Source organism: Bactrocera tryoni, chromosome 2 (assembly GCF_016617805.1).
Source record: "Bactrocera tryoni isolate S06 chromosome 2, CSIRO_BtryS06_freeze2, whole genome shotgun sequence".
NCBI lineage: Eukaryota > Metazoa > Arthropoda > Insecta > Diptera > Tephritidae > Bactrocera > Bactrocera tryoni.
The window spans coordinates 83,428,215-83,451,006 of NC_052500.1; the positions used below are offsets into that span (position 1 = coordinate 83,428,215).

The 22,792-nt window shown below is 35.9% G+C and overlaps 2 protein-coding genes across 2 annotated transcripts in view; both read right to left on the reverse strand.

Moving 5' to 3' along the window:
• LOC120767977 (neuronal acetylcholine receptor subunit alpha-7-like) overlaps nt 1-22,103 on the reverse strand; it is a 215,648-nt gene extending 193,545 nt beyond the window's left edge. Inside the window, exon 1 of the mRNA XM_040094388.1 lies at nt 21,566-22,103. The gene's annotated coding sequence lies outside the window, so the exon portion shown is untranslated. The remainder of the gene's footprint in view (nt 1-21,565) is intronic.
• Nucleotides 9,124-10,835, reverse strand: LOC120767978 (delta-like protein 1). Its single transcript, XM_040094389.1, has 2 exons — nt 9,442-10,835; nt 9,124-9,342 (listed from the first exon to the last, which is right to left on the reverse strand). The coding sequence occupies exons 1-2, from the start codon at nt 10,658-10,660 to the stop codon at nt 9,269-9,271; spliced, it is 1,293 nt and encodes a 430-aa protein (XP_039950323.1). The 5' UTR covers nt 10,661-10,835; the 3' UTR covers nt 9,124-9,268.
• Nucleotides 22,104-22,792: the final 689 nt, after the last annotated feature.

The window sequence follows — 22,792 nt, forward strand, 5'->3', positions numbered from 1 at the left end:
ACAAGTTTGTATGGTATTTGTGGATAAACTCAGGCGTATATATATTTTTCTGTTCAATTCAGTGAAGGCTGTCAGGCGAAATGAAGGCGATATATAACCACATGCATAATATCTGCATACATATGTGAATACAATAAAATTCGGTACTGGAAACAGCCTTTTCGCACAGTCAAATTAATTTAGTACATTAAGATTAAATGAGAAACCAGTTTTTGCCTTTTCGCACAGCCGGCTACTCGTTTAGCGATCAGCTGTTATACTTGTTTGTGTACTTGAATTTCTATTTTTTCTGTTCACTAGAATTCATCAACTGATTGCTATTTTATCAAAGAACACAACCAAATATTCAGCCGAGACAACAACCAACAGAGTTTAACCCAGCCAAATTTACAATGTGGGCAACAACCAGCAGAGTTGCTTTCTAGTTTTAACTCGATTTCAATTCGATCAAGAATTAATGTACTAAAATAAGATATTTATTTTGTATGGCAAATCGATCTAAATTTCTGCTTTAGTCGAGCAAACCGCGTTAATTTATCAATTAACTCCATGGCGAAACGGCTATAAGGATATGTAGGTTCCAGTTGATAAGCATTTCATTGATTGCGAACTGCCCAAAGCCTTTAAAATAATATTTTCTATGGCACTTTGGTCCGTTTTCCCAATATCTGGTTAGCAGGCAAATATCAGTTAAGTTCTGGTTAAAAAAGTTCCTTCACCGAAGGAAGTAGTTTTGGTTAAGTTAACCATAACTTAACAGATAGATTGGTGTAAACCCGATATTGATGAAGGGGCCCTTAGTCAGTGAAGGGACTCGGAATACATTGGATGCAAATTGTGTGATACCTATCGGATAATCCCACCTTTCTATATCACTTAGTCATGGTTAAAGGGCTGAAGAAGAATAATTATGCAAATATGAAGGTTGCTTATATTCTAAGATTAGAGAAAAAAAGTAAATATTATTACTACATAAGATCGCTTTATTGGGTTTAAAAATATTCTCCATTAAGATCTATACACTTCTTCATGGCTTTGAACCAATTTTCGAAGCACTTTTACGACTCTGAACGTTACCCTCTTAGTTTATTTTTTACATACGGGAATAAAGAGAAGTCATTCAGCACCTGTCACGATATAATAGATGTGTTTCGAAGCATGCGTATCGTATTTTTAACATGTCTCTTAACCAATTGAGAGGACGCATTTTTTTTGATGAACTATGTGGGATCCAACGCGAGCCAATTATTTTTGCTGTCGAATGTTTATACAATATTGAATGTACGTTGGTCCCACTGATTCCTAAAGTTGTCTCAATCTCACGATCTTGCAATTTCAGTTTGCGATTTAATTCCATATTTTTGCCGAGAAGTATATTTTAAGTTACTGTAAACTACACAAATAGCGCTTGTATGTCAAAACGTTCTGAACATAAATAACATGAAAAATTTCTAACTTTACTATAAAGTTGTGAGTTGCCACTCTACTAAATCCATCTAAATAAAATAATAATAATCCATGTCATATACATGCAACACAAAACAAGGTGTGTGAAAAAAGGGTATTTGGCAAATCCGAAGGTGATAGTTAACCTTTACTCAAGTGAAAAAATAAAGATACCTGTCCGAAGAAAATTTCTATACAACCATATCTTAACCCATGTCTTGACAGTAAAAAATTATATTTGTATATAAATTTGTCTGTGGTCATCAAAAGTTAATTTAAAAATGTCCGTTGTTTTTTGGTTGGAAGTATTTTGAATTGTACATTTGTGGAGAGGTGGTCTACCCATTACTATTTTTTTTGTCATGTCTTAGAATGGGTAACATTAGATTTGTTCCTATCTTTGGATGTCACGTGATAAGGAGGAAGTAAAAATATTTAAAAAGTGATCAGAATTTTTCACGTCACCAGACGAAAATCCAATAAAAAATGTTTGTGCTTTGTTGAAAGCCAAAATATTAAGAAAACATTTAACGTCAAAAAAATATATCCAGCTGCTACTACAAAATATCTGGATTTTGCTTCCTGTGGAATATGCCGAAAATTTTGTTGCAAGTTACCAGTAAAGAAATCAGGCTATAACATAATAATAGATAATGCGGGAGTTTGGAACAACCATTGGATAAACGTCTCTTGTAACAAAACAATGTATGATATTTTCTATAATGAAAAACATTTTACCAATAAAAACTACTTACACTTTGCAAAATGAAAACTTTATATTTTGATCACACTGAATTTTCAAACAGTGAAGTGTAATGGCTCTATACATATATAAATCTACTCAAAATATTTTGACATAAGGCTAGGGCGAAATACTTGAGGAAAGTTGAGTGAACGATGTCTAATTTATTTTTTGTACAATTACTAGCCTCAAAGTTTGTACATGTATTGAGGCACGGCTCACCTTAAGATATTTTAAGCTACGCTTTTTTAAGTCCACACATTTCATTTCAGAATATTTCTCATTAATTTACCGCTCCCCTTCCCATTCTATGCTTATATCTTCGTTGCCTTGGCATAGAAAAAATAATAATTTCATTTGAATTACTAAATGCGGCAACGCAATGCCCAAAGCCGTCATCACCCCGTCGCCTATTAAACGCCACCCGCTGCTCAAAACGGTGTTCCATGCTTCGCCTTATTTCTTTCTACTTTCAGTGACGCTTTTGAAGGCGTAAACGATGCGTAGCAATTGCCGGTTGTCACACAGCGATTTCCGTTAGAAGTTGGAGCGCTCACTGTACGTTAGCTTAAAGAAAATGTAGGCGAAAACCACCGAGGGGGCAGGGTAAGCAGGCAATTGGAGACGAAAGCGCGCTGCATAGAAATTTAATCAAAATATGAAAAAGTATATTTTTGAGACGCGTTTGGCATGAATGAGAAGTGTGGCTGATAACATTTAGCTGCATACTTGTATGAAAGCGCTTAAATAATACTTTATGCAGCAAATGATAAAAATTTAACGATTTTGATTTTGTATTTCATTTTTAATTATTCGTTGGAAAAAATATGAATAAAATCCCCAACATAAATCGAAGTAACTAAATTATATAAAAAGTATGCTCCATCACAATGCACCTGCAGCCGCCAACAGCGTTGGCGGTAGCACTCTATTATGTCAATATTATTATATTTTGTATGTGTGCGTGTGTGCCATTCTTTTTATTATTTCTGCGCGTTGGCGCGACTATTGTTATCAGCGCGCCAAAACATACATACGTGTATGAATAATGTGCCGCATACATACCCAAGCACACACATGTATACATGGATCCCATTTATGTGCAACAGCTAGAACCTTCCTTTCATTATGTCACTTGCACAAATTTCTTTTGTTTTGCTGTGGTTTTTGTTTTAACTTTCTACTTTGTTGCATTCTGAAGTTCTTCCTTATTGCTTTCGCTTTTGTATGCCACGGCAAACAATGGCATCGAGAAAGTTGTAATTCTCGCCAGTGTGTAGCCTATAGAAATATTACATATTATATAACCAAGCAGGCGTTATTATATTAAAGTGTTTGTGTAGAAAACTTAATTTCTGATACTAAAAGGAACAAAAAAAATTAAAAAAAATATATATTTACCAAATAAAAAGCTTAGAGCATTACAAGAATTACCTAATACATAAAGCAATATAAAGAAAATCGAAAGCGACTAGATATTACAAGTATTATACTTGTAGATGGCATTGAACTTCACAAACTTTAAAAAAAAAAAACTTCTTATTGCCTTCGCACTTAATTTGAAATAAAAAAGAAACTTTTATTTCATGGTTCGATAGGATATACCTTAAAAAAAAAGCAATATCTTAAAAAAAATTTCACGAAATGGCGACAATCTGCACAAAAAAGAATTTTTTAATTGGGAATATGGAATGTTCCAAATATAGATAAGTGTGAAAAAGAAGACTCTCTAAAAATGTTAGGTAAAATCAACAACCGCCGACTTAAAAATCTTCCGTGCACTGAACTGAATTTTCAATTAAACCTGCCTTTAGATTTAAACCACAACCACCACGGATTTTCCCAAAGGGCCAAACCTAATGAACAGATTGGAGCGAACACCAAGGGCTAACTGCTTCTCGTTTTATTAAATATACATAAGTCTCCGGTCATATTTCTTATTTTTTGCCACTACCAGTTGAGCACCCATCAAATTCAATGACTGGTGATATCTGTCGCTTGAACGTCAAATGTCTTTTCATTAGAAGGCAACTCATTCAAAGGCTATAATACTCAGCTTGAACTTACATACATATATTAAAATTCAAGCTGAGTATTATAGCACTGTTTCTGACAAACAAGACTATTGTTTTGGAAAAGACAGTTTCAAGAAAACCTATCAAGTTTCAGTTCCGGCCGTACCAGTTAGAAGGACAAGTTAGCAAATAATACTGTGATCAAATTTATAGGTGAATTTTTAATTTATACTTCTCGTGTTTTTTGAATCGTTATTTTTATACCCTGAACAGGGTATATTAAATTTGTCACGAAGTTTGTAACACCCAGAAGGAAGCGCCGTAGGCCCTATAAAGTATACACATAGTATAAATGATCAGTATGTTGAGCTGAGTCGACTTAGCCATGTCCGTCTATCTGTATATATACGAACTAGTCGCTCAGTTTTTAAGATATCGTTTTGAAATTTTGCAGACGTCATTTTCTCGTCCAGAAGCTGGTCATTTGTCGGAACTGCCGATATCGGACCACTATAACATATAGCTGCCATACAAACTGAATGATCGGAGTCAAGTTCTTGTATGGAAAACTTTCACATTCGACAATGTTTCTTCACGAAATTTGGTATAGATTATTTTCTAAGGCAACAATATAATCTCCGAAGAATTTGTTCAGATCGGTTAACTATAGCATATAGCTGCCATACAAACTGAATGATCGGAATCAAATGTTTGCAGAATCGAAGAAGGTTCTGATGGCCATCAGTACGGCATAATTTTCCAAGTGCTATGATGACTGGAAAATTCGTTGGCATAAGTGTATTGCAGCGGGAGGGGTTTGCTTAGAAGGAGATGAAATGGACAAAATGCACCTTTCAGTTTGATCACATTAGTATATCTCCGAAGGTAATTTTAAGTTTAAAAATCCTCTAGCAACAAATTCTTGAGTTGTTAAACTTTGAAAATAAAAATAAAATCGATTTTGTTATTTCTTAACTGGAATATCCTCTTAAACCAGTGGCCATAATTTCTCTAGGAGCTATGTAGTAATTTTGTTCATATTTTGTACACATTTTTAAAATATCATTATCTAGTCACTGAACCAAGGACTTTTATTTTTTTACTGCAAATTATTTTTTCTAGTCAATATTTGACGAAAATGCTACCAAAATATTTTTTTTGGTCATAGTCCGTCAAAAATGCAAATATTAATTTTTTTTCCTTCATCCAATAAGAATAATTATCCGTATTTCAACAAAATATTTTTGTTTTTTTTTTCAGTTGAACCAAAAATGGGTTAGGCTGTCAACAGCAAGAACATTTTTTAGACGTCAAGGGAGATGAGGTACTAACTGCTAAGGTTTCGGAGTTTATAATAAATAAAAAAAGTCATATTTTTTGCATTAATGTTGAAACCAAAAAACACCCGGAAATTGTACATAAAACGCAGAATATTTAACTATTCATCAATATTTATTTGGTTGCTTTCAAAGTAGTACCCACCAGATGAAACACTTTTATGTCTTTGATTCTTCCGGCCCTCGAAACACTTTTTAGTATGACCTTCAGCTCCTTTTATGGCCCAATGTATATCGAATGCAAACATATTTGAAAATACTGTGCGAAAATTTGAAGTTGATCCGGCGAATAGTTTCGGAATTTGAGCGTATTTGTAAGCGTTATCCACTTAGTGCAATCGGACACCAAAATTTCAAACACATTTTAGTTGCAACGAAATTTTTCAAATTATCAATTTAACATCAAATCAAGGAATAGAAATCATATCAAAACGCACATATGTGTTAAATTTCATTCAAATATCTCAGAAAATAAGAAAATAATACCCAAAAGATAAATTTCGTCTTAAAAATCTTCCACCGCACTTACCCCCTTATTCTCCCAGACAAAGTTGTTCAGAATGATTTCACTTTGGCTGCCTGTAAATCAACACGCTATAAAACACACTTTTTAAATATTCTTTAAATAAAGTTGATTAAAACATTACTGGCTTCAAATATTCAGCGTTACTTTAAAAGCCTTACTCCCTAAGGAATTCCCTTTAAAATCTTTCATTTGGCAGATAATTATATTTTATTTTTGTCCGCTTACTCATTTCCACCTCAGCCTCCACTTTCACTTAGGTTTTCTACAAGTCCGTCAATAGCTTGCCTCCCTCGCCCAAGGGCTCTATCACAGAAAAGTTTAATTTATTTGTGGTTGAAGTTTTGGTGGCGGACAGTTGTTTGACGTGGTGACAGCTGGTGTTGCTTTAATAGGAAATGAGTGTTGAGGAATTTGATTACACCACGGTTTGCATACTTATTTATATGCTGTATGCATTTAATGTATGGAAAGTATAGTCGGAAAATCTTGTGTTCTATTTCACACTACAAATAATAGAAATATTACACAGTGAATTGTGTTCCTATGAAATAATATTTGAAAATATTTCATTTGAATGTTTTTAATATGCAAGTACTTATTATATACGAAGGCATAGCTCATTACTTTCTTGTTTAAAAATAATTCAAAAATAAGTGTTATTCTTCGCATGTGATAAAACTAAAATCCTAACAAATGTGTTTCTTTTTTTTTTGATTTGTCATAAACAATATTTTTCCCTCTATTACATTTCAAATGCGTGATTAATACGCACATTCCCTGCTTTCAGGCTTCGTAAATACACCCACACGCATATAAGAAATTGTTCATTACAGCACAGTTCGAGTCTGGCTGCGATAAACTCACCGAACCCAAGCACCAAAAATGACCTTTAGTAATAACTTATCATATGTTTCGAGTATAGTATGTAAATATAATGCTGGTCGCTCGCCTTTATCTGTTATTCGCTGCTAAGAATTTAAAAACTATTTACGAAGATTTGTAGTATTTGTAAAGTAAAATCTCTAAACAAGTAGAAATTAATTCTTTGTGCACATGTTATTTGGGGTTACCAATGCTTGTATGCCCTTTAATGTGTTTTTTGATCTCAGACAGCAGGTAGTCGACGGTTGTAAATCAGTTTGCGTTCACACGAGGACACCTTTTGTTGCCGAAACTAGCTTTTATGAGCGAGTGAATGATGAGGAGAGACTAAGGGACACTCGTGCTTTATGTTTTCGTTCGTAACTGCTACGCTTTTCGGCATTTTTTAAGATTTTGAAACATTTTTAATGGTTGCAAATGCGTTCCATTTCAAGTGCTAATTACTTTTCTGTTCGAAAATTTTGAATTTACAATTTATTTTTATATACAATATAATAAATACTAAGTAAATCACCATAATGTAGTAAATAAAAAGGTTTATAAAAGTGTGGATTAAAATAAAGAAGTAGCAAAAAAATATTTTTGTGCACCGCTTACACAATGCTTACAAGAATTTGAGAATGTGAAATGAAAGAAATTTTTGGAAATAGTCTGACTTAAGCTGTCGCACTCTTGTCACTCGTGTGAACTCAATGAGTGCCACCAAAAGAGAATTTGCCTATAATGAGCGACAGAAAGAGTCCTCGTCTGAACACAGTTTAGCATGCAGCGTACACTTACATAGCGTTTGAAACCGCAGTTATGTAATTGCTGTCCTGCTCTGGGGACAAATGTTGAAGGGCATGGGCAACCGCTCACTTTTATCACTTGATGTAATAAGGGTGTTAAGCCAAAAGTATCATGTAATAAAGAAATATGTTATTTGGCAAGAAAAGTCCTTGTGTGGTGGAATTTCATGAGGGTAGAAAAGAAACATTTTTACTAAATAAATGGATATATGTATTTAAAATCAACAGCGTTGGGTATATAATATTTTTAAAAGGCTACATTTTGCAAAAAAAATATTTTATTTTAACGAATACCTTGCTTTTTCTAACTTTTATATGTATTTTGAATGTATTTGAGTAGTCATTGATTAGCAACGTTTTTTCTACCGGGTTATTCATCTAATACACACAATGCATAACCTGACACCAAACAAATTTTTTACGTGATAATTCCGTAGGAAGCTGTACTTGATTGCATTAAAAATAAAAAGTAATTCTTTTTTCTTTTTTGACTCTTGGAAATACGCCGATAAACAAAATATTCAAATAAAACAAATCTAGTACTTTGTGTGTTTATAATCCTAGTTTCGAACAAAGCAAAAATATTTTATGATTGCCCTCCCAAAAAAGTATGATTTTTTCTTTACTTCATTCAAAGAGCTCCGATATGGTATATTAATCACTTCTCAGAAAAAATCACCACAATTTTTCCGTTAGCTTAAAGCATCTGATACTTTTTTATTTGAAAATATTATAAGAGAAATAATTTCTATTTCATTTCTTTGTACAAAAGTCAACACGTTAATGGCTTTGTCAGGTTTGGTTAAACAAAAGAATTCAAAATAAATTGAGATTTTCAAACGTGCATTGCAGTAGAGAAGCGAGAAGAGTTCCAAAACATCGACTAATATCAACTACTTTGTCATAAAACAGAGGAGTCTACGAAACCGATTTTAATTCGAAGTTATATCCCACATTTTTAGAAACGAAATTTCACATTTTTTTAAAGGATCTCCAGTATCCCCGAAGCCAAAGTTATATCCAACTTTAGAAACGAAATATCATAGTTTTTCTTAAGGGCCTCCAGTATTCCCAAATTTGAACTTATATAACATATTTTTAGAAACGAAATGTCTCAGTTTTCATGATGATCTCGAATAGCTCAAATATTAGGTCATATCTGTAAGTGTTGGACTCACTTCAAACCAAGTGTTGGACTCACTTCAAACCAAATTCGAATGCTAGAAGAAACATTTTGACTTCGATACTTTAGTTCATTTGTTCTATCTGACCCCCAAGAAAGAGAAGAAGAGCGATTAATCTCCATCGGCTACTCAGGAACATTCAAAACCCTTATAAGAAGAAGTTAAAACAATACAACAATAATAGTTTATACAAACCTATCTATTTATTTTTATGTTTTATATATACAGTGAACTCTTATAACAACTAAATATTATTATGGCAAATTACGAATCAATTAAAGCTTAGAAATTAAACAGCGACAGTCCACACGTACATACACAAATGAGCTCTGACTACACATCCATCCCTCAGCACATGTCCACATGTCCGCTGTCTGAGCTCGTACTATTCTTATCATATCTACAACACGGCTCGGTTTTCCCTGTAAAAAATATGCCCAAAAATAACAAACATTTAATGAATATGCACGCGCTTTCAATGAATCTTTAAAGAAAAATTCACCAAAATGACTCCCGCTCACCTTCCACATTCAAAGAGCCATGCTGGTGGCGCCACAACTTTACGAACAACACGACCAAAGCGCACATCATCACGACCACGCCTACAACTACAAAGAACGTAGCCGTCCAACCACCATCCGCGCCGCGTGCATTTGTGAGCCCATCTTGTTCGGTGGCTGCCATACAAATGGGACCCACCTCCACATCATTCACCGGTGCCGGTTGGTGGCGTATGAAGCCGTCAGCGCATGCGCAACTGCCAACCAATTTGCATGCAGTATCACCGATGCAGGGCTGAAGTGTACAATTCGTCTCCTCCTCGTTGCTGGGAAAAAGTACAATATCGTCATCATCACCATCATCACTAACTGTGCTGTTGTAAGCTGGATTACCAGTGATGGTATTTTCGTCGGTGCCAGTAGCCATCAGCTCAGTTTCGGTCGTCTCGGCCTCGTTTATATTTAGCGCAGTCACACTACTTATGGTCCCCTCACCGCTGTCGCTGCGCTCAGTGCTGTTTGCCGTTTCTATGCACTCACTCACCACACCACAATCCACCAATGGCACACATTCACCGGTCGCCGAATCCTTGGCGTAGCCCGCATCACAACCACACTGATTCAGCGCTATGCAACGTCCGTTCAGACAGTCCGAAGCACAAGTGGGTATGCAGCTGCCCGCATGGACGCGATAGCCCGGCGCGCACTCGCACAGCTCTGGTGCCACGCACTTACCACCGTAGGGGCAACCGGACGCGCAGCGCGGTTCGCAGTAATGTGTGCCATTCAGCGCCGACTTGACAGCGTCGTAGCCACGTCGGCACTGGCACATTTTGGGTGCACGACAGAACGCGTTGGCCGGGCAAGCGGGCTCGCAAACGGGCAGACATGTCTTATTGGGAGCCATTGCGTAGCCTTCGCAGCAGTCATTCTTTAGTCGCTGATGCGGCACCTTCACCATATCGACGTAGTGCTCCACCTGTGTTTTGCTCTTCTTAAACCATTTAAACACACCGCTCGGCTTAATCTCCACTTCACGGGTCTTGTCTACTGCTTTCTCCTCATAGTAGGTAACATTCCGCAGGCAATAGTAGTCCTTATTTTCTAGCGCAAGTGAACTTTCGTCCACCGCATCGCTGTTGGCCTCCGCATTGGTACCGGTTTCACTACTTAGACACAACGTCGTCAGTTGGATCAACAAAAATATCGATAGGATGACCTTATTTGCGTAGCGTGACATAATTTGCGCGCTGCGAGCCCCCGGAATTTTATTTTATTTATTTATTTATAGTAGGTGGCAGATCAGGCCTTTGTAATCCTTTCAATTTTATTTATTATTTAGATACTTTAATTTCTTTATTATTTGTATTTATAACACACACTCCGCTGAAGGGTTCACAGCACTCCTTAGCGTATTGAGCACTCAAACCAAACTGATCGTCAATTAATTCAATTCTGTGCTGGTATCCTCAGCTCTGGCCTGCGCGAGCTCTGCTTATCGGCTGTTTTGTTTATGCTGCAGCACAGTAGTCGCACAAGTGACTTTGTCATTTCTTTAATATTCGCTGCACACGATTCTACACAATCAAGTACGTTCCGAAATGTGCTATGAACCCTATAGGAAATTTCACCATGACCTTTTGTTGATTGGAGTTCAGATAAAATTTAGTTCTCTTTGCGGTATCGTATCTAAACATTTCCTATTAACCATAAAGGTAAATGTGGATTTACAGATTTATATCTGTCGTTAAATTACTTGATTTCAACGATGTGGAGAGGTGATGGGCTCAAAACTACATTCCAGCACGCTTCACAACTGATTTGCTCAAACTAAATTCCAACATGCTTCATAACTGTGTTTTGCATTAAATTATATCAGTTAGTCATAATACATATGCACTAGCAATAATTGGTGAAATTCGAGACCTCTTAATCGCTAAGCACAATCACACCTGGTCTATTAAAAGCAACTGCAGTTCTTATGGTGTGGTAGATCTTGATATTTCCGTAATACAACTCTAAATAATAAAGGGTGTCCTATAATTAAACGCCATTTATGTAATAAAGTGTTGACAATCCTAAAAAGGAAAACATATCGACAGCTGACAATTTAGGGTTAGTCAAAATTGAGCGTTACATGAGCAACTCACCTTCATAATTGAACAATATTTCAAATTTCATCAAACAATTTTTATGCTAAGTTTTCGAGCAAAAGCATCTTCAACATGATGAAGCACATCTTCATCTTAATGGGTTTTTTTAAAATTGCCGCTTTTGGGGTTCTGAGAACACACATATGATTGCCGAAAAACAAATGCATCCACAACGTGTCACTGTTTGGTAGCAATTTTTATGCTGGAGGCATAATTGGACCACATTTTTTTGAAAATGAGGCTGATCAAACAGTGGTTTGATAACCCAGCTCTTAATAATACTCTATGATGAACTCTTACCATATATCAAGCAACAAAATTTGTTAGTATTTAAGGGCTTACATGTGTTCACGGGTTTCAAAAAATCGATTTTTTTTATTCTCTTATTAAAATCTACAACACCTCCTAAATTTTCAAGTTGATCCGAGTAATAGTTTCGGAGATACAGCCTCGAGAACTTGTGTGCTCGAGGCTAGCTAAGCTAAGTGTGCTGTCCTTCTTCATAAAATTTTACACAAGTCTTTGAGATACAATTCTTAAAGACATGGACGAAAGACTTTTTTCGATAACAACTATTTGAAAAAAAATCTAATAAAATATTCCATTTTTAATTTGAGAAAAAATTGTTGAAAAAAGCTGTGTTTTACAGGACGAACCCCATGTAACCCCTTAAAAGGGCATACATAACTTTTAAAAGTATAACTCACTTACGAAGGCTAGAGCATGAAAGTGTTCCTATAATACCGCGTTTCACAGCCGCAGCATCAATTGATAAAGCAACAGCAACAACATAGCGGAATATAGGATTTAGGCACAAAAACTAGCCGCGAACTAAATTAGTAGGTTTGTTAGATAAGAATTTAAATTCATGTGGAGCGATATGGTATAACAGTATGGAGTGTTTTTATCAGCAAGAAAACTCATATGGTAAAAGAGACATCACTGAAGCACCAGTTGACAAGTTTCTGTTTTCCAAATCTCCAAAATGAAAACAATATACTTATGTATATACATATGTATGTATATTTTATCTGCTAATTGCGGTTTTTATTTAAAGGCTGCGGTTTAATCTTACTCGATTGTGGTTCTATAGGCGTCGATGCATTCAACTGAAAACTGAAAACTTATTTTTTTTTTTGGTGATAATTTTTCTAATAATATAGTACAATAGTTTTGTTTTTTAATTTAATCATTAGAAAAAGTACAGATTTACTGTATAGTTTCAATTTTTGTTGTTGCCTTTATGTAACTATGCGTCATACGAACCGTAAGCACTCGGCGCCTGCCTTGCTATCGTTATCGCCCGGAACAGCACTAAAATACAATTACATTGAGAAGTGATTCATGCGAACTTTGCACACAAATTAAATAACAATACACATATATATATGTATATATGTACATATATGTGTATGTGTAAACGGTGTGTATGTATGTATTAACAGTTGTTTTTACGTCTCCATAAACGAAGTTAATGAATATGCTGAGATTATTTATGCGCTGCCAGATATGCAATAATACGGAAGTACACATACGTACATGCATACATATATACGCACGCATTTGTATTTATGTATATACAAAAATAAAGAAAACAAAGTTATCTTCAATGACAAAAATGCAGCGAGCTATAAATATCATGAGCTTGGGTAGGCAGCCTAATGGCACTTCCGAATATTCGTACCCTCATATTTTTTTATACACAAAACAACTGAAATTAATATTAATTGAAACTATTGGAATTTTCGCTTCGTTAGTGCTAATATCAATGTAACCATTAGACACACTTATTGCATTCCCACTCTCTATTATCTTCAATGCACTCATATAAGAATGCCATTTTGACTTCATGCAGGCTGCTAAAGTCACCACCAATAAAATATTTTGTGCATTGTGACTGTTGATTTCTTATCAGAACTCATTGTTATTGGATCTATGTGTCAGCATGTGAGACTCGCTGCTTAGATTGAATGCAGATAGGCTGAGAATAAATTATATTATTTTTCACTCTCATTTTTTCACAGAGTTCGTAATGTATTTTTCTTAATCGTTGTAATAATTCTTGAAATACTATATGTATTTACACATTCATGACCAAAATTGACTTTGACTGGTCCATTCGAAGGAGTATAAAAAAGGTTGTACTAATCCAGGAATTTTTTTTAACTTTAGTTTGTGCCCTGCATTGGAGCAAAAAGGCCATTGGGAAAAGGTGAGGACCCTCATCCAAGATAGTTATATCGCCTATAAAATGGGTCAGGTACCTGTAAATAGGCGTGAAAACACGAATAATCACATTTAGACTGCTAGAGCCGCTTGTCCATTGGGATGTCCAGACTATACTCCCGAAAAAATGTGCGAGTATTCAACGGGTTGATCTCATCATCTTGCTGCATATAACACCGGCGGTGAGCTTTTTTTACCGATGGATCCAAGCTTGAGAGGAAGACTATTGGAAGATTTTAGTGTAGAGAACTTTAAAGTAGCTTCAGTTTCCAGCTCCAGCTGCAGGCTTTCTGAACACTGGAGCGCCATCCCAGCTGCCATAAAGGTAGTATTAGATCCACTGCTCTGAAGCGCAGCGTCCTTCACAGTGGTTTTTATCCACTCAGATAGTATGTTGGCCACATTCGTCTTGAAATCGCTGACTATACCTTTAAGTTTAGTTTTTAAGGGATATCCTTATTCCTCCTTATTTTAAGCTTCGTGCTATTTTATGGTTAGACTAGTTTGAGGTCTTGGTCACAGCGGTATGTACCGTCACCTAAGCAACCAGGTAAAATAGTGAATATAGAAATAAAACACCTTAGCAGAATTGTTATACGTTCAGGGCGATTTGCCGTATCTAATTTCAGGAGTTTTTTTTATCTAGCTTCACAAAACATTGAACATAACAGTCTAAAAGTGATCTCTCCGCCATGCTGAGGGATCAGCCATCTCACGCAACTTAACCTAAGTTGGTTTGCTCGCACTGTTAATGTGGGCCAGTCTGGATCAGATTTGATCTTAAATGTTCATATACATACATATTTTTGTAATAGAATATTATGTATAAACATATGTATATATCAATTTGTCATGCAACACTATGAAGGCACATTTACGTCTTACAAATATTATGCTTTCTTTTTAATGCCAGTTATAGGATGCAACCTTAAATTTCACTCGGCCGAAGTTTAAATTGTTTTTAAATATCTCTGGTCGCAATATTCTTGTTGAAAATAAAGAGAAAAAGGAATGAAGCATACATACATTTTTATACTGTAATAAGACTAAGTGAAACGTTAGAAAAAATAACAGCAAGTGCGCAAGTCTCAGCCAAACTAGGAAACGCGTTAAGTATAAATTCCGGAACCTAAACGGCGGCAAGAAAATGGCACACCATTTTGCGAATCATATGGAGCCCAGCTATCAAATTTAAGCTATTGGCAACAATAACAACATGAGAACGTGGGGAAACTGCGTGGCAAACTTTCTCAAGCTCTTTGCTGTGAACCCAGTCTTTGCGGGTTTGCCAGGACACACAAAAATTCACACATACAAGAGATTGCGGCATACTCTCAGGGCATTAAAGTCATTATGAAAATCGGTGAAATGGGCGAACCAGCCAACACGCATACACAAACACTGCACGCACACACTGAGCGCAAGTGAGGGGAATACTCGTATATTAATGGCACACTTCGGCAGTAGTAACAGCAACAATAGCAACAACAAGAAGGTATTTAAGTGTCAAGCCTTGGTAAACGCACTCCACAAAAGGCCATTAATTTTCCGAAATCTTTTAAATTAATCATTTCTCGTAATAAAATTAAATTTGTACAAAAGCAACAACAACAATTGCAATAATCCCGGACATATTAGCAAAAGTAATGGCGCAAGTAGTTAAGCGTTTAATGTGTAATGTAATGTCGTGCAGCAAGTAGAAAATTGCGTCACTGGTGGAACACGAAATCTCGGCAGGAGTGGTACGTGGTGATGCGGGGTGAAAGCAACTGAGCACCAAAGTGCGTTAAGATTGCTTTAAATCGACGAGACATTATAAATTCATGGCTACGGTAACCAGGGGGATATGAGGATAATATGTAAGTAGAGTCGTTGTATGGGGCGAAGGCACAATATACCCATATAAGCAAATTAGAGCGACTATGCTGTGTAGGAGACATTTGCTTAGAATGTGGAGTTAATTAATGCATCTTATCCTCACCGAAAGGGTTTCTATAATCGATTTCCAGTTAAAAATGGTCATATTAACTATTTTTTCTAAGTCTTGGAAATATTCTGAAGTATATGCGTTCATAATATAACAGAGAGTTATTCTTGAGACAGCTTTTTGATGAGATCAGTAGATATAAGGTAAAAGTATAAAAGCAAATATGGTTAATGGATAAGATTTATATGCATATAGCGACACCATCAAAGCACATATACAGAAGTTGTTTGGTCTTCCGAACCGAACAGAAAAACTAGACTTCTGGAGATTTATTCTAAGCGACACTTCCAGAAGGTTCAGAAAAATGTTGTTTTTTGAAGAAGCATTTTAAATATTGGGTAGTCGAAAAAGTCTTTTGCATCTCCAATGCGTCATACCATAGAGTGTTGGAAAGGTGAGACTTCAACTTCACTTAACCAAAAAAAAATTAAATTCGGGGAAGTTGAAAAAAAGTTACAGCTTTTCTAAAATGAGTGAAAAAAATAAAAAAAAACTCACTATATTTTGAAATTTTTGTATAAAAAAGGAAGAATGGCACGCAAGCCACCAATGACGATGCTGTATCTGTTCGTGTAGCACAACAATAGTTCGCTCACTTCCGTTCCGGAAATTTCGATGTGGAAGATGCACCTCACTCTAATCGACCCATCGTTGGTGAAATTATGGAAAAGATTGCGCAGGACCGTCACATAAGCAGCCATGATAAGCAGCTACAAAAAGAAGATCGATGTTTGGGTATCATATGAATTGTCTGTGAAAAATTTAATGGACCGAATTAACATCAACGATTCTTTTCTGAAACGAAATGAAATCGAACCATTTCTGAAGCGAATGGTAACAGGATACAAAAAGTGGATCAAATACGACAATAATGTGCGAGAAAGATCATGGTGCAAGTGTGATAAAGCTCAACAAATGGTCGCAAAGCCAGGATTGACGCCTTGAAAGGCTGAGTGTTTGGTGGGATTATAAAGGAATCATCACTATGAGCTGCTCTAGCCTGATCAAACGATTTCTACATTTGACTGTCAAACACTGATGAGATTGAAGCGAGAAATCGAAAAAACGGCCAGAACTGATCAAAAGAAAAGGATTCGTATTCCATCAGGACTACGCTAGAGCACACACATCTTTGATGACTCGGCGACAGCCGGGAGAGCTTGGCTGGGAAATTTTGATGCATCCACCATATAGCCCTGATCTTGCACCATCGGACTAACATTCGTTTCTGTCAATCGTAACTCTCTTAATGGAGTAAAGTTGGGTTCAAGAGAAGCCTATGAAAATTACACTGATGTAAAAATGGCAAGAAAGTAGTATATATATAAAAAAAAAATAAGTTAAAGTTTGATAAGAAATAGGGAAAGACTTTCTCGACTACCCTATATATATGTGTTTGTACATATTTTATAGTTATAGTTATTAAAATATTTCACAGAATGTGTCATTCCACATTGAAATTATCACAACATGTATTCTTATTTGACACCCCTCGAGCGCCTCTCCCTACTACGTTTCAGCTCATACACATATACAGTTGTGTTTGCACTTTTAATTTTTATCTCATTCGCGCAAATAAATTGCATTTAATTTCGCATTCATTGAAAAAGTCTACGACCCAGAAATAAATACCGTTATGCATGTGTGTGCGCGTCACACGGAAAAGGCTGCAGGCATGAAAACAAAGCGAGGCAAATAGTGCAGCCAACACACACACACACATGTGCACCAACAACGTCGTAAATATGCCTCCGAGTATCCCTTTAATGCCGCTACGCCTCAGCACACACACACACCCGTTCGCTGCACAACAAGTGGCGCGGTTTTGGCGCAGCGCTCGCGCGGGCTGCTTGGGTGTGAGCCGCCTCAGCCGCCACTTGCCACTTCACAGCTGCTTTGCCTCACTTACTTATTTACACAATTTGCACTGTTGCTGTTGAACCACTTTTCTTCAACTTATTTCTGTTGCGCCGCGCCCCCCTCCGAATCTTCTTCATCGTTACTTTCCTGCTCTATGCTCGGTGTTTGTTCGCCACTAATGCGCGAATGTATGCACATAAAAGTTTTTCTCTCTGTGTATGTGTAGGCATATATGTGTGTGCGTGTGTGTTAGCGCCTACAAGTAAATCCCGTATTCGCGTATTATTATGTGTATGAGCTTCTGGGGGTTTGATTGTATGTATGTGTGCGTGTGGTTGTTAGCGTTAGTGCCTGTGTTTCCGCTGTCTGAGGATTTACAGCATTTGTAGACGAGCTTTGGGATGGCAGATAAAATTTATTAGTGTGGAATTTATAGTATTGAAGTACGGCTTAAGCTATACTCGAGTTTGTGTTTAATGAGGTGAAAGTAAATGACACTCTGTTCGGCCCGTTTCGCCCCGTTTCGCCCCATGCCATGGCGCTTTCATTCACCTCTTTCTTTAATTTTTACGGTGATATATTCTATAAAAAGACATTCTCCTTTTTTACTTATACACTCGCACCTTCACTCACACACATATGTGCACATTGTGTATATAAGCGCAGTAGTATACTTTTAGGCTGCTCTTTAGTTATCTCCTTTGCTTCTGTCAGGCGCCCTGAGCAGCAGTGTGGGAGTTATGCTTTGCTTCGCTTCGTTTTGTCGATACATTTCTGGCTGATGCTTTCGTTCTTGTCATAGCGCCCTGTTTTCTTTTGTTAATCGCACTTTGATAAAGGCAAGCATTTTTGATAAACTAATAATGGTTAAACACACACACAGGCTTTCACGTGCGTGATATTTGGGTTTATATTGTTAAATCAGCTTGAAATTGAGAAAATTGTGGCATATTTCATAACAAAATGAAAAAAGCGCTTGTTATTCAGAAAACGTCATTGAAACTGTCACGCAAAAGCATTTTAACCAATTTTTAATTTTATATGTAATGTATATGTATGTATATATAGGTTGATATTATGGAGATCGAATATACTAGAGGTGAAAATAGTTGTCAAAGTTGGTGGCAGGCTTATCTGTTTGACACTATCCCTAAGTGTGCTTTGAGGCTTAGAGTTCTAAGAATCATGGACGGAAAATTTTTTAGTTAAGTAGTAAAGTCCTTTTGTGGATTTCAAAAAATCGATTTATTTGTTTGCGTTTTTCGAATATAGTATATTTACATATATTCAAAAATATTCTCTGAAAATTTGAAGTTTATCAGTCAAACAGTTTCGTAGATATAAGCGTATATGTAGGACAACACGCTGCTTTCAAAGTAAGTGAGGAAATTTTCTCCGAAACCTAGACTGCTAGACTGATCGACTTAAAAACTTTGAAAATTTCGTCAGCTTCTGATCGAAGAAATATATTTTTAATATTAATTTCGAATTTTTGCGCCACTTACTACCGTGATTAAATTGAAAGGTGAATTTTTAATTTATACTTCGCATGTTTTTCGAAGCGATTTTTTTTTTCCTTTAAGTTGGTAGTACTGTTAGTGACATTTATGCTAAATTTCGAAGTTTTCATTAGTACGCGCCGTTCTGTGAGGCTCTGAAAGTGAATTCTTCGATTTTTACTGTCTGAATTTATTGAACAAAGAAGTGCGATAATGCACCATCTCATACTGCATTGGTTATTTGTGATCATTTTCAACTAATATCGTGCCGCAACCACAGCATTCGCCTGATTTCCCTTCGTGTAACTTCTGGCTATTCAACAAATTCTCATGGCCACTCCGAGGACACCGTTTTGACTCAATTGAGAACATAAAAGCTGAATCGAAGAAGGCTCTGATGGTCATCACGACAGAGGATATTTCCAAGTGCTATGATGACTGGAAAATTCGTTGGCATAAGTGTATTGCAGCGGGAGGGGATTACTTTGAAGGAGATGAAATGGACAAAATTCACCTTTCACTTTGATCAAAGTAGCATGATGCTTACTTTACGGTGATTTAGTGTGGTGGAACGCTGCTAGTAAAATCTCATACTAAAAACCATTGGAACGAATACAGAGGCATAACAGGAGCACTAGAACGGCTGAAAGGTTGTTCCACCTGCCACCATTTACATTGCAGTGGACAGCTCGCAGGAGTAATTACCTATAAGATTGGCGGCTAGGTGAACTTTCCACAAGGACCTTCAGGCATAGCTCGATAGGCAGCACCAGCAGTTAAGTTAAACATCATACCCTCACGCTTTATTAGGGAGAGAAGGTTTAAAGTCAGGCTAAAAAAGATAGGATGGCGCAGGGGTAGGCGACACACCAACAGATTTCCTTATCTACGCAGATGGATCAAAAATGCCTAAATGCGTGGCGCTAGATTTCAGGCGACCTGGAATACTGCGGTATCTTTCAGGCAGAAATCTTTACGGTAATGAAAGCTGCTCAAATAGCTAAAAATATACGTCGATAGTCAAGCGGAGATAAAGGCAATAGTTTAACAACGTATTACGTCAGAGAATGTTCTTAGAAGTAGGGGGCAGTAGATATTGTGACTGCTGGAAAGCGGCTGCATAAATACTGGGTTTCATATCACAACAAAGTTACTGGAAACGAAACAGGTGATGAGTTTGCCAAAAGTGCCATCCGATTGGATATCGAACTTGTTCAGAACTACGAAAGTTGCTAAAAACTCTACACAATGAAATTTCTGTAAGCGCTAACAGACGGATCTGGGGAGATGCATTTTCTTAGTGGTGTGCAGAATCGTCATGATCTTGAGCAAGGCCGCAGATGGAAAACAGGCAAGTTTCCTACGTATATGGTCCCGAAAAGACTAGTTACAAATCAAAACTTACTAGCAGCGGATACGAGCCGACTTCATGTCCGTAAGTAACGAGGATATTCTTTGATATAGTTCCTTTCTCACCGCCAACTACCTTTTTTCGGAGGACTTCCTGGAGATCGGCAACGAGGTCAGAGAAATCCAAAGTTTACGGAATGAATCACCAAAACCAATAAAACATGCTTTCAGTAAGAATAATGCAATCGAAAAAAAATCTTTGCCTACATTTGGGCATATTGCGTCTTGTCTTAGCTAAGTTTCACACCATACTCACGTAAACCGATTTAAAGCAGGGAGATAAAATCACATTTCTTCTATAATTTTTTACTAAAGAAAGAAGGGGTGGACAATTTTTGCCTTTTGGACTAGACAAATATGTCAAACACTTTTAGAATTTTATTTCGTCAATCTAAAAGAAATCGTTGTCCATATTGCTTCTTGTCTTAGCTAAGTTCCACACCATAAATGCGTAAAGCGATTAACAGCAGGGACAGAAACTAATAATTCTTCTATAATTTTTGAAAAAAAATCATTCATAATGATAGAGGGAAGGAACGGTCGGATATTCATATACGATGTAGTAGTGGACAATTTTTGTCGTTTTGCGTGCTACACAAATGTGTCTTTTAAAATTTGATTTCGTCATAACGTTACAGTCTCTGATCTAAAATCAATATGGCATAGAGTTTACTGTTTGTGAGCCATTATATTTTACATATAAAGCTGAAGTTTGGGGTAAAGAAGTATAATTCAGATGTTTTAGAAATTTCCGCTATAATATGTTGTATTTTAGTTATCTGTAAACTCCATGTATTTATTATGTGTTTTATTTTGGTTGTCGAAAATTTTCGTATTTTGTCAAAAGTTGTCGGTTGACCACAATGGTACACATTTGATTTATATTTATTATTATAAATATAAAAAAATAATTTGACGTTTAGTTACAAATACGAAAGGATTTTTCGACTACCCAATATATTATGTCTATGTAATATGCCTGTATATATGGTATATTAGAGCGCACTTACCTCTTCTCGTCTTCTTTGCGTGCCTGCTGCTCAGCTGCAAAATCTTCAAAATTCTAGTTGCTATTTGATATACTCTAATCCTACTTCACACAACACCGTTATTTGTAACAGACAATCATATTTCAATATAATCCTAAAATGTAGGCGATTTTATAATATATTAATGCAATTATTGAACGAGTTTTATTTTAGTTACACGATTTTTCATACAATTACTTTTTCGTTTTATGAACGCCTAAGCAAAATGCGTCGATCTTGAACTTTTTTTTTGGTTTAGTGACTTCGAAAAACACTTGATTACTTGATTAATGAATTCTTTTATTGTGGTTTCGCTGAATGCTTTCGTTTATGCTTATATGTATGTGTGCGTGTACGTTGCTGCTGATTTCGGTAGTTTTTGTCTTATTTTAGGGAACTTCTTTTTTTGTGGTATTAAACTTTAAATGCGAGGATTTCCATAGAGGGACATTGAGAAGTTTTTTTATTATTTATTTTGTGTGTATTTTTTTTTATGTTATCGTATATGTTTTTTTTTGTGTTTTCGTATTTGCTTTTTTAAATGTTAATTAATTTCTGTTTTTTGTTATTTTAAATTTATGTGCTATCAATTAATTTCACCTCACAATCAGCAATGTAAATATTGTGTTTACCGTAAATGCGCTGAATTACACAAAGTTGCCATGGAAATTATTTGCTTATGACTTTTTTGTTTGTATATTTTTGTTGTAATACTTTTTCTCTTTTTGTTTACTGCTAACGTGACCTAATTTACAGCTATTTAAACGCTAGTTTTGTATGAAATTTGACAATAATTATTTTCTAATTATTTATTCCGTTATGCTAATATATATTTTTATGAATGTGTGCGTGATTTTTTGTAAAATTTTAGAGCAATAATTTGTTTACTCTTTACTTTGCATAATAATTGTTTAATTTAACTACTTTGATCTTATGTAATCGCCATTTAATGAAAACGTCGATGCGGCGCAAGCGTTAGCTGCAAATGACACTTGCTGTTTTTAATTAATTAAATTTTTTTCTATAATTTTGTTTACAGTTTGCGCTGCCAATCGTTTCTATATAATAGAAATAATCTCAATTTCAGCCTTTTTTCGCGCAAATTTTCAATATTCATATCCTTTTATTTATTTAGTTGAAGCGAATTTTTCGGAGCGAGTTTTTAGCTGCATTTTACACTTATTTCTGCTTTTCTTGTACACACAATTT

Coding starts and splice junctions, on each gene's coding strand:
- LOC120767978 (XM_040094389.1), bottom strand. CDS start 10,660: ATGTCACGCTACGCAAATAAGGTCATCCTATCGATATTTTTGTTGATC. Junction 9,343..9,441: donor TGGCTCTTTGAATGTGGAAG/GTGAGCGGGAGT, acceptor TATTTTTTACAG/GGAAAACCGAGCCGTGTTGT.